General features: G+C 37.9%; 1 protein-coding gene and 1 non-coding gene across 2 annotated transcripts; one reads left to right on the top strand and one right to left on the bottom strand.

Annotated features, from left to right (window-relative positions):
- Positions 1 to 514: 514 nt before the first annotated feature.
- Positions 515 to 2,330, bottom strand: LOC140805509 (uncharacterized). Its single transcript, XM_073161778.1, has 3 exons — positions 1,709 to 2,330; positions 980 to 1,621; positions 515 to 927 (listed from the first exon to the last, which is right to left on the bottom strand). Exons 1-3 carry the CDS (start codon positions 2,328 to 2,330, stop codon positions 515 to 517), a joined length of 1,677 nt encoding a protein of 558 aa, XP_073017879.1.
- A 58-nt stretch (positions 2,331 to 2,388) lies between these two features.
- Positions 2,389 to 2,495, top strand: LOC140806438 (small nucleolar RNA R71). The gene has a single exon (XR_012112513.1). It is a non-coding gene; the product is annotated as a small nucleolar RNA R71 (small nucleolar RNA).
- Positions 2,496 to 20,109: the final 17,614 nt, after the last annotated feature.

Consider the following 20,109-nt stretch of genomic DNA (forward strand, 5'->3'; position numbering starts at 1 on the left):
TAGAGAACTCCCCTGAAAATTGTTGAGCATCGTAAAGAAACATCATCTACTGCGGCGGTGGAGAGGTGAGAGCGTGGCTGCTGTGGGAGAGAGAAAAAAAAAGTAGGTTAAGAATTTTTTTTTTTTTCGAAAAAAGTAACAGTAGAGGTGTTTCAACAAGGCGTGACCACGCCTTGTGTGAAGACATCTGCTGTAAATTTTTTTTTAACAGTAGAGGTGTTTCAACAAGGCGTGGCCACGCCTTGTGCGAAGACCTCTGCTGTAAATTTTTTTTTTTTTAACAGTAGAGGTGTTTCAACAAGGCGTGGCCACGCCTTATGCGAAGACCTCTGCTGTAATTTTTTTTTTTTAAAAAAAATAACAGTAGATGTGTTTCAACAAGGCGTGCCCACACCTTGTGCCAAGACCTCTACTGGAACAAAATAAAAAATAACAAGAACTAAAATTTGGGTTGCCTCTCAAAAGCGCAATTTTTTTTAAGTCGTTATGCTCGACATTCATTCTTTCTTGTTGCTCATGGTGGTTCATTAATGGTCACTTTGTCCACTTTATTCCGCTTGAATATTTTCATAGCAAATTTCATCAAATGCTTGTTTTCTTTGAATTTCTTGGAAATCTCTATCCCTTGGATATTTCCTCCCTTTTTTATGAGTACATGCTTGGGTCGATCTGGAGGGAGTCTTCGCTCAATTTTAGATATCTGCGAATCAGAGAGAGAAAATATAGTATTAGAATTTTCAACAGGTCTTTCAATAATCTCCTCTAAATCATTCTTATCAACAATTTTTGAATTTTCTTGTGACAAGTGATTAGCAGTATCAAGAGTATTAATAGTGCTTTCACTAACAGGATATTTCATGGTATCATAAATATTAAACTTAACAATCTCACCATCAAATTTCATAGTAAGGGTACCACTATTAACATCTATGACAGACTTTGAAGTTTTCAAAAACGGTCTTTCTAGTAAAATTTGTACTGTTTAAATCATCATTTTCCATGTCGAGCACATAAAAGTCAGCATGAAAAACCAAATTTTCAACTTTCACAAGAACATCTTCAATAACACCTCTAGGATAAACAGTGGACATATCAGCCAACTGGATCACAATGTCGGTTTCAGTCAGAGGTCCAAGTTTTAAATAATTATAAACAGAATCAGGCATGAAATTGATAGAAGCACCCAAATCCAACATAGCCTTTTCAAGTCTAGTATCGCCAATAATACAAGGGATAGAAAACATACCTGGATCACTGCATTTGATAGGAATAGTTTTTTGAATGACTGCAGAAACATGTTCTCCTACCTTTTCCCTTTTACACCCCTTCAACTTATGTCTCTTTTTTGTAGCACAAAATTCTTTTAAAAGTTTAGCACAACGAGGTACTGGTTTAATGACATCTAATGAAGGAATATTTACCTCGCCTCTACGAATAAGGTCGTTCAACTCCTTAATACTTTCACATTTCCTATTCAATGCAAGAGGGAATGGGGGAATAGGTTTATACTCAAATAGAGGAGAAAACTTACCTTTCGGAGCATCATCTTGATTGATTATTTTATCCTCAACTTTTATCTCATTCTCTTCCTTTTGTTTGGCTGATGCTTGTACCCCAATTTCTTGGACATCCAATTCTTTTCAATTTCTCAAAGTAATTGCACTCACATTCTCCCTTGGATTAACCACTATCTGAGAAGGTAGATTACCTAAATTTTGTGCTTCCAACTTGCAAATTGTGGTCGCCAATTGTCCCACTTGAGTGCTCAAGTTCTGAATGCTAGCCCTCGTTTCCTGTTGAAATTTCTGAGTGTTCTCAGCTAAGGCTTTCACAATTTCATCTAAAGACATACCTGAGTTAGAGGCTTGCGCAGGTGATGGATATTTGTGAAAATTTTGTATTGGATATCTTTGTTGACCTCCTTGATTCCTGTAGCTGAAATTTGGGTGATCTTGCCATCCTGGATTGAAGCTATTAGAATATGGATCGTATCGGCGCTGAGGTTGTCGAGGAAATCCGTCGATTGCATTAACTTGTTGTGTTGGATTTTCTTGTAATGTAGGGCACGTGTCTGTAGGATGTGCCACCATAGAACATACACCACAAGCTTTTACCTGTTGCACCTGTCCTGCAACCAAATTTTCCAAAAGAGATGTCAAAGAATCTAACCTTTGATCGATAGGAGTAACACTTACCTCATTGACTTGTCGCGGAAGGTTGTCTTGCCTAGTACTGAATTGTTGTGTATTGGCAGCCATGTTGGAGATTAGAGCTCGTGCCTCTTGAGGCGTTTTGTTTACCAATGCACCTCCACTTGCAGCATCAATCATGTTCCTATCAAAAAGTGAGAGACCCTCGTAGAAATATTGGACTAGGAGCTGTTCTGGAATCTGATGTTGAGGGCAACTGGCACATAACTACTTAAATCTCTCCCAATATTCATATAATGTCTCGCCTTGTAACTGTCTAATCCCACAAATGTCCTTCCTGATGTTGGCTGCTCGCGAAGCTGGGAAGAACTTCTCCAAACATTGTTGTTTCATATTATCCCAAGTCGTTATCGTCCCAGAGGGCAAGTAGTAAAGCCAATCTTTAGCTTTTTCGGCTAAAGAGAATGGAAAAGCTCGCAATGAAATTTGCTCCTCTGTAATCCCTTTTGGTTTCATGGCTGTGCAAACAATATGAAACTCTTTCAGATGTTTATGGGGATCTTCACCTGCAAGATCACGAAAAGTAGGCAATAAATGAATCAAGCCAGATTTTAATTCAAAAGTAGCATCGGTAGTAGGGAATTGAATGCATAATGGTTGTTGAATAACATTAGGATTAGCTAACTCCCTGAGTGTTCTTTGAGCTTGTCCTGCCATTTCTTCTTGGTCACTTTCACTTCTTTCAATCTCAAGATCAATGTCAGATTCTTTTTCTGTATCGTCTGAGTCCAAGGATGCGTTCAAATCAGGAGATGATGACGATGGTTGATTTTCACGCCTTAATCTTGCTTCTTTTCTCAATCTCCTAGCTGTCTTCTCGATTTCCGGATTGCATTCAAGTTCGCCTGTACGAGAAGAACGAGGCATAAAAAATAAAAAAAAAAATCAAAAGAAATTAACCTTGCACCGTTCCCCGGCAACGGCGCCAAAATTTGGTGTGCTGTCGTTGACCACCAAATTAATTTCTACTCTTTTAAATAATAACGAGTGTAATGGTGAGTTATTTCTTTTGATACTAAAAATAAAAAAATGGGGGATTTGTTTTGATAATTACTAAATAAAATAATCTAAACTAAAAATTACCAAGCAAGAAAGAATATTGAATCTAGAATTGAAAATTAATCGACGAGAATAAATTGAAGAATTTAATACGAGAAAAATACTGATTCAAGGGGATTCTACTATTTAATTATCTAACTGTTCATCGGTTAACCAATCATTTATTCATGTTATTCCAAACAATTAACCTTAGAATAATAGGGATAGCAGCTAAAATTCTTGTGTTTCCCTAAATTAATTGACCAAACCCAACATCCAGTCAAAACTTACCAATAATCAACTGGGCACGATAGCGTTCCATATTAATTAAAGATAGCATTTTAGTTTCGTGAAAACAGTTAATCTTAAAATCTAACAACCGAGATAGCTGCAATTGGAAGATCTAGTTCCGCCGATTATTTAGATTACACACGTTATGATAGCACAACACATGTAACCTATTGCTACTCATGTACCAATCGTTCATGACAATTACAGATCACTCAAGTCATGGTTAGCAGTAGAAAATCATACATCAAATTAAATTGTCAGATTAATTGACATACAACATTCATATAATTAAATCATAAATCAACGAATACTTGGACAAACAAGAATAATAAATTAAAGTGCAAAAACCTCACAGTGATAAAATTAAACAGTAGACTATCCCTTGAATCAGTCTAGAAAATTAGTCAAGCATGGTTTGATCTACAATATCCATAAAAGATAAATAAGAAGACATAAAGAAAATCAAACTATTTTTTTGTTGGGAAAATTCTGGAGATCTTCCGCCTTGCTCTTCGTGCGTGAGGATGGAACGGTTTTCTCTTTTTTTTTTTGATTGGAGAAAACTTTTCCTCCTCTTGTAATCTTCTTGTTCTGCGGCTTGCCTCACGTGAGTTTTTGTAGGCAACCAAAAAATGGGTTTGCTAAAAGCCCAATAATCTCTAATTAACCTAATTCTTAAAATATAATATAATAGATAATATTTTATCTATATTTTTCCTCTTTGTAATTTTTGGCAGATGAAATATCATCACAAGGCGTGGCCACGTCTTATTCCCGGATCTCTCCTGGTTTGGCCATTTTTTTTCAAACTCTATCTTGGAAACTTCAAATGTGATAAACATCGCATTTTTAACTCAAATTTGCTCCAAGACCGTGAAAGTTCCTCCTACAATAATTACACAAAAATATGTCAATTAAACATATCGGAGGTTGGAATAATGGGAAATATGAAAATAAAAATAATAATTATTATGAGCCTATCAACGTTTTTTAATTGCAGTCACGCTCGAGCGGTAGAAAAGTACTGCTTGAGCGCCGAGCTCTTTGGACTTTTTATCTCGTGATACGTGTTCGCGCTCGAGCGGTAGCAAATTACCGCTCGAGCGCCGAGCTTTCCGTTGAAAAATCTTTTAAGTGTTTTTTTATAGAAAAAATCAAAACAATAAAAATAAATAAAACATAACTAACATAAAAAATCGAATTAAATGCAAGATAAGGGAAAGAGAGGTAGTTCTCAATTTATAGTCGATAGCTTGACTGTGGGTCAGTCTCAGTTCGGATTGTCTTGGAACCAGGTGATTCCAAGTTATGGCTCAATTGTGCCACTCATGTAATGCTTTAGCCGTTGAGCATTGACCGTGAATGTCACATCTTTTCCATCTTGTAGTTCCACGGCTCCCGATGGGAATACTTTAGAAATCACGAATGGACCAGACAATCGTGACTTTAAATTTCCGGGAAATAGTCGCAATCGGGAGTTGTAGAGCAGGACGTTTTCACCTTCCTTGAATTCCCTCTCGACGATCCACTTGTCATGAGCCTTCTTCGTTTTCTCCTTGTATGACAGTGCAAGATCACATGCTAGATTCCGGAATTCCTCCAACTGATCAAGTTGAAGCAGACGTCGTTCACCTCCATCATTAAAGTTAAAGTTTATGCTTTTGTGGCCCATTATGCTCGATGCTCTAACTCTACAGTTAAACGACATGCTTTACTAAACAACAAAGAGTTTGTTGCAAAAATGAGTGCCACAATTACTAATGATTGCTTGTGGTGTTCCAAATCTGTTAAAAATATTTTTCTTTAAAAATTTCAGGACTACTTGAGCATCGTTAGTGGCATATGCTTCTGCCTCTACACACTTAGAACATAATCAACCGCAACCAAAATATATTTTTTCGTAAACGAACTGGGAAACGGTCCCATGAAGTCTATCCCACACACATAAAAAACCTCACACTAAAGAATATTATTCAATGGCATTTCATGACGGTTAGAGATGTTACTTGTCCGCTGGAATTTATCACAGGCTAGCACATAAGAACAAGCATCTTTAAATAGAGTTGGCCAATAAAACCCACATTCAAGTACCTTTAATGTCGTCCTTGTTGGTTCAAAATGACCACCTACCTCACGGTCATGGCAATGGTTGAGAATTTGAACAAACTCTTCCTCAGCAACACACCTTTTTGTCATGGCATCTGCACAAATCTTGAACAAAAATGGTTCCTCCCAAAAATAATATTTCACGTCAGAAAAAAAAATTTCTTTCGTTGGTGAAACGAAAGATTTGGTGGAGGTATGCACGTGACAAGAAAGTTAGCAAAATTTGCATACCAAGGACAATGTTTAATCTCAAACAATTGCTCATCAGGAAACCAATCATCAGTAGCCTGATCTACACAGTCATTACTAATAAGTTCCAGTCTAGACAAATGGTCTGCCACCTCATTTTCTACACCTTTTTTATCCTTTATTTCGAGGTCAAACTCTTGGAGAAGTAATATCCACCTAAGCAATCGTGGTTTGGCCTCTTTCTTAACAAGCAAATATTTAAGGGCAGAGTGGTCAGTAAACACAATTACTTTCGACAAAACAAGGTATGAATGGAACTTGTCAAGTGAAAATACTTCTGCAAGTAACTCTTTTTCAGTGGTGGCATAATTCAATTGTACTTCATTTAGAGTCTTACTTCCATAGTATATAGTGTGAAATACCTTATTCCGCCTTTGGCCGAGGACTGCACCAACCGCAATATCACTAGCATCGCATATGACCTTGAAGGGTAGTTCCCAATCTGGTGCCACCAAGACAGGAGCCGTCACCAAGCGCTGTTTCAACTCCTCATATGCCTGTATACAGTCAGAATTAAAATCAAAAGGCATATCTTTCATAAGTAAGGAAGATAGAGGTTTGGCAATTTTAGAAAAATCTCTGATAAAACGTCTCTAGAAACCGACATGGCCCTGAAAACTTCTAACTCCCTTTATGGATGTCGGAGGTGGTAAATTTTTGATAACTTCCATTTTTTCCTTATCCATCTCTATTCCACTCTCCGAAATCTTGTGCCCTAGGACAATTCCCTCTTGTACCATGAAGTGACACTTCTCCCAATTAAGCACCAGGTTCGTCTCCTCGCACTTCCTCAACACGGATCTCAAATTCTGCAAACACTCATTAAACGTTGCACCAAAGATATAAAAATCATCCATAAATATTTCAAGAAAGGTTTCAATCATATCATGGAATATAGCAGTCATGCAGCACTGAAATGTAGCAGGTGCATTACAAAGACCAAAAGAAATACGGTAAAAAGCAAAAGTTCCATAAGGACAAGTGAAAGTGGTTTTCTCTTGGTCCTCATGTGCAATAGTGATTTGATTATACCCTGAATATCCATCTAGAAAACAATAAAACTTATGCGCCGCTAGTCTTTCCAACATTTGATCAATAAAGGGAAGGGGAAAGTGGTCCTTACGGGTGGCATCATTCAACTTCCTTTAGTCAATACACACTCTCCACCCCGTAATAGTCCTAGTGGGAATAAGTTCATTCTTGTCATTAGTGATCACCGTCATCCAACCTTTCTTAGGCACGCATTGAACAGGACTTACCCAAGCACTATTTGAAATAGGAAGATAATACCTGAATCGAGAAGCTTAATAGTTTCAGCCCTCACTACCTCTTGCATCTTTGGATTTAGTCATCTTTGAGGTTGCATGAGGGTTGAATATTTTTCTTCCATCAAGATTGTATGCATGCAGATCGATGGACTGATTCCCTTGATGTCTGTCACCTTCCAGGCGAATGCCTTTTTGTGCTCTTTGAGAACTTGCAACAATTTTTCCTTCATAGCATCTGTCAAAGCAGCAGAAATAATGATGGGAAAAGTGTTATTCTCACCTAGGTGTACGTACTTTAAGTGCGGAGGTAAGGGTTTGAGCTCAAGCGTTGGTGGTTCCTTGATGCTCGACTTTGGAGGGGTCAAATCTCTGCGCTGTCCTAGATCTTCCAGTCTCATCCTTATCGGCTTTCTCCATGGATGGTTGGCATTAAAGTACGCCAATATTTCAGCTTTTTCTTCGTCCAAGTCGTCATCCTCCAATTCAGTTGTGAGAGCAGCTTCCAATGGGTCTTTCATGGCCTCCTGCACAAATTACACACAAGCGAATACACAACATCAATTCTAAAACAATTATCGGTGTGCAGTGTGTGCTTAAGAGCAGTAAAGACGTCAAAAGTAATTTCTTCCTCGCCCACTCTTAATCTCAACTTCTCTTTTTGAACATCAATCAGGGCATTGCCAGTCGCAAGGAAGGGTCTCCCCAAAATCAAAGGAATTTCCACGTCTTCCTCCATGTCAAGTACTACAAAATCTGCAGGAAATATGAATTTGTCCACCTTTACCAGGACGTCTTCTATGACTCCTCGCGGGTATTTGAGAGATCTGTCTGCTAGTTGCAAGGACATCCTTGTTGGCTTAGGTTCTCCTAATACGAGTTTCCTGAATATAGATAACGGCATAAGATTTATACTTGCTCCAAGATCCTACAAGGCTTTATGAAAAAAATATCACCAATCACGCAAGAAATAGAAAAACTCCCTAGGTCTTTCAGTTTCGGTGGTATCTTGTTTTGTACCAATGCAGAGCAGTTCTCAGTCAAGTTTACCGTCATGTGATCCTCCAACTTCCGCTTATTAGCTAAAATGTCTTTCAGAAATTTAGCTTAGCTCGGCATTTGCATCAGAGCATCAGAAAAAGGAATATTAATGTTCAATTTTTTGAATACCTCTAAGAACTTACCGAATTACGCATCCAATTTCGCCTTTTTTAATGCTGCAGGGAAAGGTGGGGGAATTGCAATTGTAAATTGTGCAGTGGGTGCGGGTGTAGATTTAGAAGATTTACCTGTAGATGTGTCAACCGCTCCCTCTCATTGATCTTTTTTTTTCTTTCTCTTCTTGTTCGAGCACTCTTCCGCTCCTCAACGCTATGGCTTTCACATGCTCTTTTGGGTTAGTTTCCGTGTTGCTTGGCAAGGTGCCCAGTTCTCTGTTCGTGATCATTTTAGCTAACTGACCTATCTAATTCTCCAAGCCCTTTATTGATGCATCCTGGTTTTCCAGTGTAGTCTCGGTGGCTGAAATGAACTTAGACATCATTTGCTCCAAACTAGATTTCTCATCTTGAGGCTGATGTTGATACATCGGTTGCTTACTATACTGTTGTCCTCCTTGTGGTCGAGTCTGACTGCCTTGACAACCCCATGAGAATTTGGTGTGTTGTCTTCATCCTGGATTGTATGTATTTGAATAAGGATCATTCCTCAGATGGTTTTGAATCCCCACTTGATTCACTGGTGCCTCCTCTGTTAGACTAGGTGCCCGTCGAGCCAAATGTTGGCCGAGTGTTCACAATGAAACTCTATGTATAAGCAATCTTTATTTTAATAATATTTGAAAATATTGTTTTGGCACATCTTTATCTGTATACCCATGCTAGTTGCATAGATAAAGACCTTGAATATACAAATAGTAGAAAGAATATGAGATGCTCATATGATGAGTATCATGAAACTCATATTTGGAATACTGTATATTCTAAACAGTTCTTAGTCGATTCAGCCGCCGCTAAGAAGGATATAGACCGCTCGAGTTCGAGACTAGTATCTGCGATGTGAGTACCATGTTTCATTGGTAGGGGACATTGTGATGTCCGAGCATGCAGATAGGTGCTCCTGGTAGAGTGCACTGAACAACCCTCCATAAAGGACTTTCCGAGTGGTTCTCACTTATCGAGTGGAAAAGTCCTAGTTTATGGTTGTACACCATTAGTCCTTATGACCCGGGACAACATTGAGACTCTATGTGCTAGAGTTACACTTTGACTTGTTTACCGACTCTCATGGGGTCATCAGATGGCAAGGTTGGGTGTTCTGTCGAAAAATATAGGAGTCGATGAATTGTAGTCGGGGATTCACCGCTTACCTTCGGGTATGGATATCTTATGTGTTCTCATGTGTATGTAGGTTGAAATCTCTTATCAGAGTATGGTGGTAATTATGAAAGGGGTTTCATAGATTACACCATCGATGCAACTACGACATGACACATAGTATTGATTCATTGACAACTCTCGATATACCAATGGTTGTCGAATCGGTCGGGATATATGAGTTGAAGGGACCGTACTGTACGCTAAGCATAATTGAATGGTTCTTACAGGCACTATCATTTGATACCTAGGGAATCATGTAAGCGATGCTGCTAGGCATTTAACATGATTGGTTGGGTACTATCAGACTTTAGTTCTGACGTTCTTGTTATCAAGGAGTTGATAAGTAAGAATGGAGCAATTGGGGTATGCTAGCATAAGGACATGTTTTAGTTCGAATCACATGGAGATGTGAACCCATGGCTAGTTGTATCAATGAACCATTGAGGGTCACACAAGTACTAGCTTTCTAGATCCCGTTGAGAAGTAAAATAGTTCAATGTGTTGAACGGCTTATAAAGGAGTTTATAATCGTAAATAAAAATAGAAGTTTGAATTCTATAAGGAGAATGTAACTTTTAATTTGAGAACGTGTTCCTAAATTAAAAATTGGCCACCAAATGAGTAATGTATTTGAAAATTGTGATTTTCATATACATTATTATGGACTAAATTAAATTAATTCAAGTGTTGAATTAATTAAACACTAGTGGACCTAGTAGAGTCCAAATAATTAAATTAATTCAAGTGTTGGATTAATTAAACAACATTGGGCCTTGTAGAGCCCAATTAGAAATAATTATTAAACTAGTGGACTTGAGTAAAATCAAGTAAATGTTAAATGGTCTAAAATGTATTTTAGACATTTAAATAAAAGTCCATGAGCCTTGTAATTGTTACAAGCCCCAGTCAAAAGTCATGCAAGGGAGATGAAAGGTTGGGAGACAACTTTTTCAATGTCCAAGGCATGGCATGCTTTTGGGACACCACAACCTTTTGTCCAACCAAGAAAACTGTTCTCCCCTCTCTCCTAACCACCATATGGCCGAAATTTTGCATGATATTCTCCATTATTTTTGTTCTTCAATTTTTTGAGAAAACACTCACTTCTCAAAGAAAAATGCTCTAATTTTTCTAGTGCAAAATTAGAGCGGTTCTAGCTAGTTGGTGGTGGGCTTAATATTTGAGCAAGGTGCACTCAAAGGGAAGCTTGAAGATTGTCTTGACATTCAAGAGCTAAGGTGTTTACACCTTAGTTGGAGCCAAAACATCGATCCTTGTGATTGATAGGTAATTTTCTAAACACACTATGAATGTCATATTTTGTGTTTTTGTATTTACTACACGTTCTAGGCATGAGGTGTACGAATTTCTTGTAGAAAAACAAATTTTGAAAATTCCGTTGTGCATTTGAACACCTTATTCGATCCCATTTTATCCTCATTCACATAGATAGGACCACTGTCTTGACAGTCCATAACATAGTGTTCTCCTCCGTATTTTTCGCAAAATATTTCTTGCAAGCGCATCGCTATCCCGTTTACGTTCATGCTGTCTAGTTTCCTGTTAAGTGCTTCTAATTGTGCAGTGACAGCTGAAAAATCAGTTACCTGGTGTACCCTTGCATTCCTTCACTGACTGTTCCTCTCAGATTGAGGGTGATAGCTGCTAGCAGCCATCTCCTCTAGTAACTCATACCCCTTTTCGATCGTTTCCTCAACAGATTTCTGTAGGCCGCATCATCTATCATGGTTCGGTTAGATGAAATTAAACTACAGTAAAAAGTTTTACGACTAACCCAAGAGGCAACTCATGACGTTGGCATCTTCGCAATCAGTCTTTGAAGCGCTCGCAAGCCTCGTAGAGTGATTCCTGCTCAAATTGAGAGAAGGTGGTTATGTCCACTCGCAGTTTCATGGTTTTCGATGGAGGATAGTATTTCAAGAGGAATGCCTTAGCCATGTCTTCCCAAGTTGTGATTGAACCTACAAGCAAACAATTCAACCAAGATTTAGCTTTATCACGCAAAGAGAACGGAAATAAACGTAGTCTAACAGCATCATCTTAAACTCCATTAAATTTAAAAGTATCGCAAATTTCTAAGAAAGTCGACGATATGAGTGTTTGGATCATCTAGCGCATTCCCCCTGAATTAGACAGTGTTCTGGATCATTTGAATTATAGCTGGCTTGATCTCAAACTGGTTTGCTCTGACAGTTGGTCGCACTATGCTTGGACATGCTCCATCAAGCGGACGGTTGCGCATACTCAAGCATGGGTATGCGCCTTTGTTCTTCGACCCTTAGATCCTCGTGATGCTCTTCCTCATGTTCGTTCCTGTTCATTATGTCTTTAATCCTCTGCTGTTGTCGTCTCCAACATAAGGTTCTTTCAATCTCGGGATCAAATATCTCTAATTCAGACTCTAGAGACCTTGGGATGCACAAGAGAGATAGATACCTGCGAAGAAATCGAAGGTGTCTAACAAAGTAAAATAAAGAATGCTAAAGTAAATAATTGAAAATAAAATTGTAGATTAACAGTCCCCGGTAACGGCGCCAAAATCTTGATCGAGCTAAACTTGCACTGTGGAATCCTTAATAAAAATATGGTTTTATATGCTCAATAATTAATCGCAAGTGCACGATGTCAAGTAATAGTATAATGTACGTGAGCACGAGTATCGTTCCACTGAATATTGTATTTGACAATTATTATTTTCAGTTATTAAATCTTTAGCAATGAAAATTGATTGGTTGTTTTAGTACTACCATGCTCAAATAAATACGCAAATAAAATGATTCAAGAATTGGATCATGAAATATAATATCTAAAATGGTTGATTAAAATTCAAGGACAAATGAATTTGTTGGAATTTCGGTTCACCTACCCTTCGTTAATTAATTATATTGTTCGATATTGATTGTATGCTTCCGACAGGATTTCCTATTCAATTGGACACACTCTCTCGAGCTACGCCAAACTAATTCTACTCAATGAAGTAATTAAATGTCTTTAATTATTTATCAAGAGTAAATGGCATGTCGATTTATGAAATCCCCTAGTTTTCGCCCTACCGTACTATGACTATCGGCGCATATCCAATTTCATATGTCTATGTAAATTGTAGATCCACGGATTATACTACTCGTTCCTATTACAAGTTATTCTCTCGAACTCACTCGCAATATAAAAACGTTGTTAAAGTTAGCTATGCTCTAACAATAGATAAACAATAGTACATTCAAGAATAACGCAACAATCGAAATATAAATTGATTAGATCAAAGTTTGGGTTAGGATCCCCTTAAATCACAACAAATATTTAAAGTTAGCTACTCGAATTCATATTTAAAATAAACAAATCAATGTTTGAATGATAAAAACTAGATTAGAAATACTATTCATGACGAAAATGTGAGGAATGACGCCCGGAATTATTCGAATCTTCAACTCCAAGCGCAAAGTCCTCTCCAAAGCTTGTGGCGGCTCTCCAATAAGGTCTGAATCATCCCTCCAAATCATGCCCTCATTTTCCTTGTATACTTCATTCAGAAAATCAGGGAGGAAATAAATAGCACATATTTCCAAATTTAAGTGGCGCTCGGGCGGTAAGATTCTACCGCTTGAGCGCCACACTCTCTGTAATAATTCTTGGGAGGTGCGGACTCTCGCGCTCGAGCGGTAGAAAATTACCGACCGAGCGCCGACTCTTCTGTTTGTAAGCTCTTTGGAAGACAAATCTCGCTCCCGGGCGGTAGAAAATTACCGCCCGAGCGCCATACTTTCTGGAAATCACATTAGCCATTCACCTCTTGCGCCCGAGCGGTAATTTTCTACCGCTCGGGCGCCAGCCTTTCTTCCCATTGTCTTCACGGATTGCACACTTTGCTCCAATTTCGGTTTTCCGATCATTTTACTTGCAAATTTGTCACGCACAAGTGAGAATGATAAAATGCAAATTCTTACTCTAAAATGAACAAAATTTAAATGAAATGTACGCATGCACAATGCAAACATACATAAACTAATGCGATAAAACACATAAAAACCACACCTATCAGTCGGCTTCTAACTGATGTTCTAAACTGATCAGTTGAACTGGTCTTGAACTGGTGTGGTGAAATCAGTTGGCTCGTTAGCTGAACTGATTTAACTGATTCAGTTGAACTGGTCAGCTGGACTCTTCATCAGCTGGCCGGGATTCTGAATGTCTTCTGGTAAACCACATATCAGATGGACAATCAATTAAAATGGTCTTTGATACATCAGTTGAACTAATTCAGTTTGGGCGATCAGTTGGCGCTTTGAGTTTGAGTCTCGATAACTTCAGTTTTGGCTCGATAACTGATCAGTTCAAATCTTGATCAGTTCCAATTTCTGCGCACTTAGGTAAAATAATTAGCAACAAAATAACATGTTTTGTTAACATAAAAATCTTGATTGCAGACATTAAATGTTCCAACATAAGACTTTCAGAATCCCGGCCAGCTGATGAAGAGCTGAACTGATGAAGAGCACAGCTGACCAGTTTTGCTCAATCAGTTCCGCTGACGAGTCAACTGATTTTACCAAACCAGTTCTAGACCAGTTCAACTGACCAGTTCAGGACATCAGTTAGGAGCCGACCAGTTTGCAGAACACGACAGGCTTATCTAAGTGGAATCCAGCTGCGCGCATTAAGGAAAGCAATTGTCCAGTCAAAGGAAAACAGCAGAGCTTAAAGTCAAGACTTTCCAGAATTACTGTCAGAAAGGACAAGACACAAATGTCGAGGAACATATTCAAACTGCGACGGACATATTTGATGAGTCTTGAAGAATGGTCACGAAGTTTCTAAAAATACAAGATCAAGACCATCAACAAACAAGTGTGTGAAATCATGAGAAAAGAAGAAGGGCACGCCCAATGTATATCACCTTACAAGAATAAATCCGCCCAGATTTGGGAGAACACTTCAATGTGTTATCAGATTAGATTAGAAGCACAATTCCCTCAGTGTGTGAGAAAACTTTCATGTTATATTCATAGATCAGTTCTCACATACGCACACACTACCACTCACATATACAGAAAATTGAGCCTATTGATAAGTTGAGCGAGTCTTGAACAAAAACGTTAAACTTGTGTATGTAGTCTTTGACACATAGACACTGAACAAGTGTTGGCTCGAAGGTGTTTTCTTCAGTCTAGACTATGAGTTCAGTTAAGCAGTAGTTTAAGTCCTAAGCTGAGTGAGTTTGTACAGGGTTTTGTATAAATCAAAGTCTTCTAATGAAACCTACCCGAGGTGGTTGAAGGGGTGACGTAGGAGCAGTTGAAGTCTCCAAACATCTATAAACATATCTTATGTACTTAATTGTTTAACTATTGTTTTCAAATTGATTTGATCAGTTCGAGCTGATATCAGTTCAATTCTCACCGGAACTGAATTGATACAAGCAAGAACTGATCCCCCTCATTTCAGTTATTTAGTTCACACAAATTAAAAAGGCTTTCAAATTAATCAGCTTGCTTAACGAATGATTATTTCGAATATTTTTTTCTTGGTTTAAAACCAAACTCGATCTAATTCATCGGTGTTTACATTCGTAGAACACGAGCTATTGCAGCTCATTGGGAATATTGTGTTTGAAGTACCCTCACAAGTATCTAAACCGATCCATCACATTTTGATATGCGGCGCTCCTACTATGAGTCACAGTCTGCTTCTGTACAAAAAATGTCGTTTGATAGCTACTCTTCAACTGATGACGTTTTGAACTGATCATTAGTGAACTTTAGCTGATCAAGTGAGCTGACTATATAACCGATTAGTTTTAACTGAAACTTTAGTTATCTTTACAGATTCAATTAGCTTCGATCAGTTCGATTGCTTTTTATTATTTAACTAATTAATTATCAGTTCGGACAATTTCAATTCGGGTAGTTCCAGTTCGAATAACTTCAGTTGAGCCGATCAGTTCTGCAATCTTCAATCGCTTAATTTGTCAAACTCCAAAATTTTGATTCTAACATATGGTGAACTTGTAGTTCGGGCAGACAAGTACGTTAATTTTGAAGAAGTTCAGCTTGCTTGAGCTCATCGGCAGAAAAATCCAACCAACAGCCCCAGAAAATCTAAGTCTATCAGCTTATCTCCTCTCCAGACCGATCACTCATTCGGAGTCCTTGGACCAGTTTTCCGCATACACCTCTTAAGGTTATTAAACTCAGGGCCCTCCAAATATGTCATAACAAGAACCTAATACACAGGCCTCGGGGAGGTGACTAGGGGCCTCGGAGACCCAGGTCCGACAGATATTGCCACTTTCACAAGGATTACAGGCATAAAATATATTGAACTAAAACATCAACACCGAATTTAATATGTTCATTAAAAATACATTCAATGTTGCAAAAATGTGTTAAAACTAAATGAGAAATAGAATAATAAATATCGGATAATTTTTTATTAGCATCATTAAACAATGTTAAAATTTCTCAAATATTAGTGCATATGTTTCATTAATTCGAAAACAAATAAATATCACGAGTTTGAACATGTTGATGAAAAATATATATAATAATCTTTATATTCGAAAGATGATAATAACAATTTATATGTTGAATTCCAACGAGTTAGAACATCCAAACCGTTTAAGCCTCATACCATTGATTTCGAAAAATTTGCCTCATTATTTCATACTTTGGTGTGTCCATATATATGAATTGCGATTCTAATAGGTTTAATATGTGATTCTAAGTTTTTTAGTCCATATTGGACACATAAATTTAAAAAGTGACATGTGTACCTAATATGAAAAAAATATACCGCCTAAGATGATTTACATATTTTAGCAAGCTCACTAAAACTATAAGTATCTGCACTAGCATTATAAAAAAATTTGAAAAAACTTGAGAAGTAAAACATATTATTCTAGAATAAAAAATATAAATTGAGAAATATTTTTTGTTGTATGTGATTCGTTAAAACATCTATATGCAAACAATATTTTTTTTTGAATGTTCCAAGAACTACACATCTAATGATATGTAATATACTTATATAAACATTTGCCAATGATCACTCCAAATATCCGAACACAAATAAATTTTATTATGTCAAGTAGTAATTATTTAATTAATTCATTTTTTGTTTAACAACTAATTTTTTAAGTATGCGTTTGAGTTTATTTCGTAGAATACATCTAATAGAAGGATTTTTAATTATTGAAAGTCAATTTTCAAAAGATAAATTCTCATTAAAATTAAAAAAAAGTTGTTCAATCACACAATATGTAATGCCCGGAAATTTAATCCTAGTAATCGGTAATTATTGATTTATAATTTGATATGATTACGAAAGGATTAATCGGGACACGAAAATAAGAGTACATGTGAAATTTGAGAAAGTGGGCAGAGAGTGTGGCGCCCGAGCGGTGATTCTTGACCGCCCGAACGCCAATGCTCCATAGGAGATGTTCGGGCAGAATGTGTGGCGCCCGGGCGGTAGGTTTTAACCGCCCGAGCGCCAAGGTGTAGTACGCCGAGCGTTGGACAGAGGAGGTCGCGCTCGAGCGGTAATTTATTACCGCCCGAGCGCGAGGCATGCAATCAGAAAATGTGCCGGGTGGCTGGATGCATGTACGAGATGTGTATATATATATATATATATATATATATAATATATATATATATATATATATATATATATATATATACATTTGTTAAGAATAGAAAAACGGGAAATCGAGGAAACGCTATCAAATTTGGTTCTTGAATCTTAGGATCGAGATTGTGCGAAATCCGTCCGTCTGAATTGTAATCTGACTTCAGTATTGCAATCCTATCAGCGTATGCTACACTTTGACGTAAGTTTTGCTACGTTTTGACATACTTTGAGAGTATGCTATTGTCAGAATGGAATAGGATTCATATATGATGTTCTTGACATGTTAGACATCATAGAATCGAAGTCAGATTAAGAAATAGACTGATTATGGAATTGTTATGAATTTCTGATTATAATCGGTTGATACCGGACAGATTTGAATTGTGGCGGGATTATGGATTGTATTGGATATGAGTTATAGATTGTAACTGTTATCTGGTGAATTAGTATTGACGGGAATATTGAAATTGTACCGTTATACCGTTGATTTTGAATTAAATCCAGATTGATCAGATTGTTATGGAATTGACTAGTATATTGATATGAGATTATTGATATTGTCAGTACCAGACAGATTGTGAGTTCAGGACTTCGACTGAGCCAGAAACCGACGAAGGAAAGGTATAAGTCAATGTGGTATTGGGAGATGGACTTGAGTCGGTTTAGACTTGGGTTTCCCTAAATCACATACTTTACTTTATTGCATTGATATTTGCATTGATTGATTGATATACTTGTTTTCTTGAGTTATAGATTACAGGTATTAGAAGAGTAATCTTATGACAGAAGTGCCGTTAGTGGTGGGATCACCACGGGCACATTGCACGATGTCATAAGATGGTGTATTGGCAGATGTGCCAAAGTCTGTCACTGGATGTTTGGCTATCGATGTGGATAGGATGGTGGCTTTTTCTATTACTGTTAATCAGTATTGTATCGATGTGGATAGATTAGTAGCTCTTCTATTACTGTTAATCGATGTCATATCGATGTGGATAGAATTAGAGTTGCTTCTATTACTGTTAATCGGTACTATATTGATGTGGATAGAATAATAGCTTCCTCTATTACTGGTAATCGATACCGTATCGATGTGAATAGAACTGGAGTCTTTTCTATTACTGTTGATCGATACCATATCGGCGTGGATAGAACTGGAGTCTTTTCTATTACTGTTAGTCGATATATGCATGCCAACTTCTGGAATCGGGATCCCTAGACTAGGACTGAGTCTAGTCTGAATGATGTAGCTACGAGTATTGTCGACAGTTTGATATTGATTATGTTTCAGACTTTGTTACATATATCTGTTACCTGATTACATGCGTTATAGTGTTTATATGATTGCATGTTTCGTTGATTATACTGGGAGTATATTCTCACCGGTTTATCCGGCTGTTGTCTTGTCTGTATGTGTACTTGACAACAGGTGGGACAGGATCAGGGTCCAGGAGATGAAGAGAGAGATCGTGATTAGAGTGGTGGCACCGGACTTGGACTAGAGATAGGGTTGAACACTTGATAGTAGTTGTCAAACCCTAGTTTGAATAAATGTGTTGTAATACAGGACTTGTATTTTATATACTGATATGTATATATGTTTTAATTTCACTACGTTCCGCATTTTAAAAAAAAAATTTTAGACCCTGTTTTTAATTGATTAATTAGTCCCAATTATGATTAAGAACTTGATTAGCGTCCGGGTCCCCACAACAGGTGGTATCAGAGCGATAGATCCTTTAGACTGAGATAGAAGCTAGTGAGCGGGGTAGATTGATTTTCTTTCCTGCTTTTGATTTCTAGCATGATTCCTGTTTTAATATATGCTACCTGAATTATCTGATATTGATATGGTATTGTATATTATTGGAATGGATCAGCTGTAAGATGATCCGAGGAGGCTTGAAACAGGATTATTGTTGGAATTGCTAACCTTTTTGGTTATCAGATATGCCTCCGAGAAGAATGCCAGATCAGGGGAGTACCTCAAATCCTCCCATGGATGTGACACCTACAGCACTGGAGAAATTGCTGAAAAGATTTCAGTCATTCCATCCACCGACTTTGAAAGGAACGGAGAATTCCGTAGAATGTGAAAGTTGGTTGGACGATATTGAATCGTTGTTTGAATCGTTGGAATATAATGAGGAAAAGAGGGTGAAATTGATCGGACACCAGTTGCATGACGTTGCTAAACACTGGTGGAACACGACAAAACGGGCTTTGGAATTACGAGGTACGGCCATTACCTGGAATGTGTTTAAGACTGAATTTTATCTACGGTTCTTTCCAGTTTCATATAGGAAGGACAAGGGAGCCGAGTTTGCAAACTTGAAACAAGGCCAGTTAAACATTGAGGATTATGTGGCTAAGTTCTCTACTCTGCTCCGATTTGCCCCTCATGTGGCTGGGAGTGATGAGGCCGTTGCAGACCAGTTCATAAATGGTATAAATCCTGAAATCTTTACCCTGGTGAACACTGGAAGGCCAAACAATTTCACTGATGCTCTGAATCGAGCTAAGGGAGCCGAAGCCGGATTGATAAGACAGAAAGAGGCTTCGTTTGTGCCTTCAGTACCGAGTTCACAGATGCCTTCACCATTTCCCCGATTTGATAGTGGCAGTGGCAGTGGGAAGAAAGACTTCCTGAAAGCTAAGGGGAAGAAATTCAAGAAAGCTGGAAGTAGCTCCTCTAGTTCGAGTGGCTCTAGACAGACTGGTCAGGGCCAGAGTTACACAGGACCCTACTGTAGCACTTATGGAGGGAAGCATTCCACCGAGCAGTGCCGAGGAGTGTTCGGCAACTGCCGCATTTGTAAACAGCATGGACACTTTGCTCGAGTGTGTCCACAGAGAGGTGCCCAGGGATCACAGGCAGCTGAGTCATCTGGATCAGTGGCTCAGACAGGAAGACGATCTTCT

The sequence above is a fragment of the Primulina eburnea genome, chromosome 11 (genome assembly GCF_022965805.1).
Source record: "Primulina eburnea isolate SZY01 chromosome 11, ASM2296580v1, whole genome shotgun sequence".
NCBI classification, from domain to species: Eukaryota; Viridiplantae; Streptophyta; class Magnoliopsida; order Lamiales; family Gesneriaceae; genus Primulina; species Primulina eburnea.

Bases quoted from the DNA above. Each gene is read 5' to 3' on its own strand.
- LOC140805509 (XM_073161778.1), bottom strand. From the start codon at position 2,330: ATGATTGATGCTGCAAGTGGAGGTGCATTGGTAAACAAAACGCCTCAA. The intron at 1,622-1,708 runs GTAATCTACCTT...TGGATGTCCAAG, and splicing joins GTTGGAAGCACAAAATTTAG to AAATTGGGGTACAAGCATCA. The intron at 928-979 runs GTACAAATTTTA...AGTCTGTCATAG, and splicing joins GGAAAATGATGATTTAAACA to ATGTTAATAGTGGTACCCTT.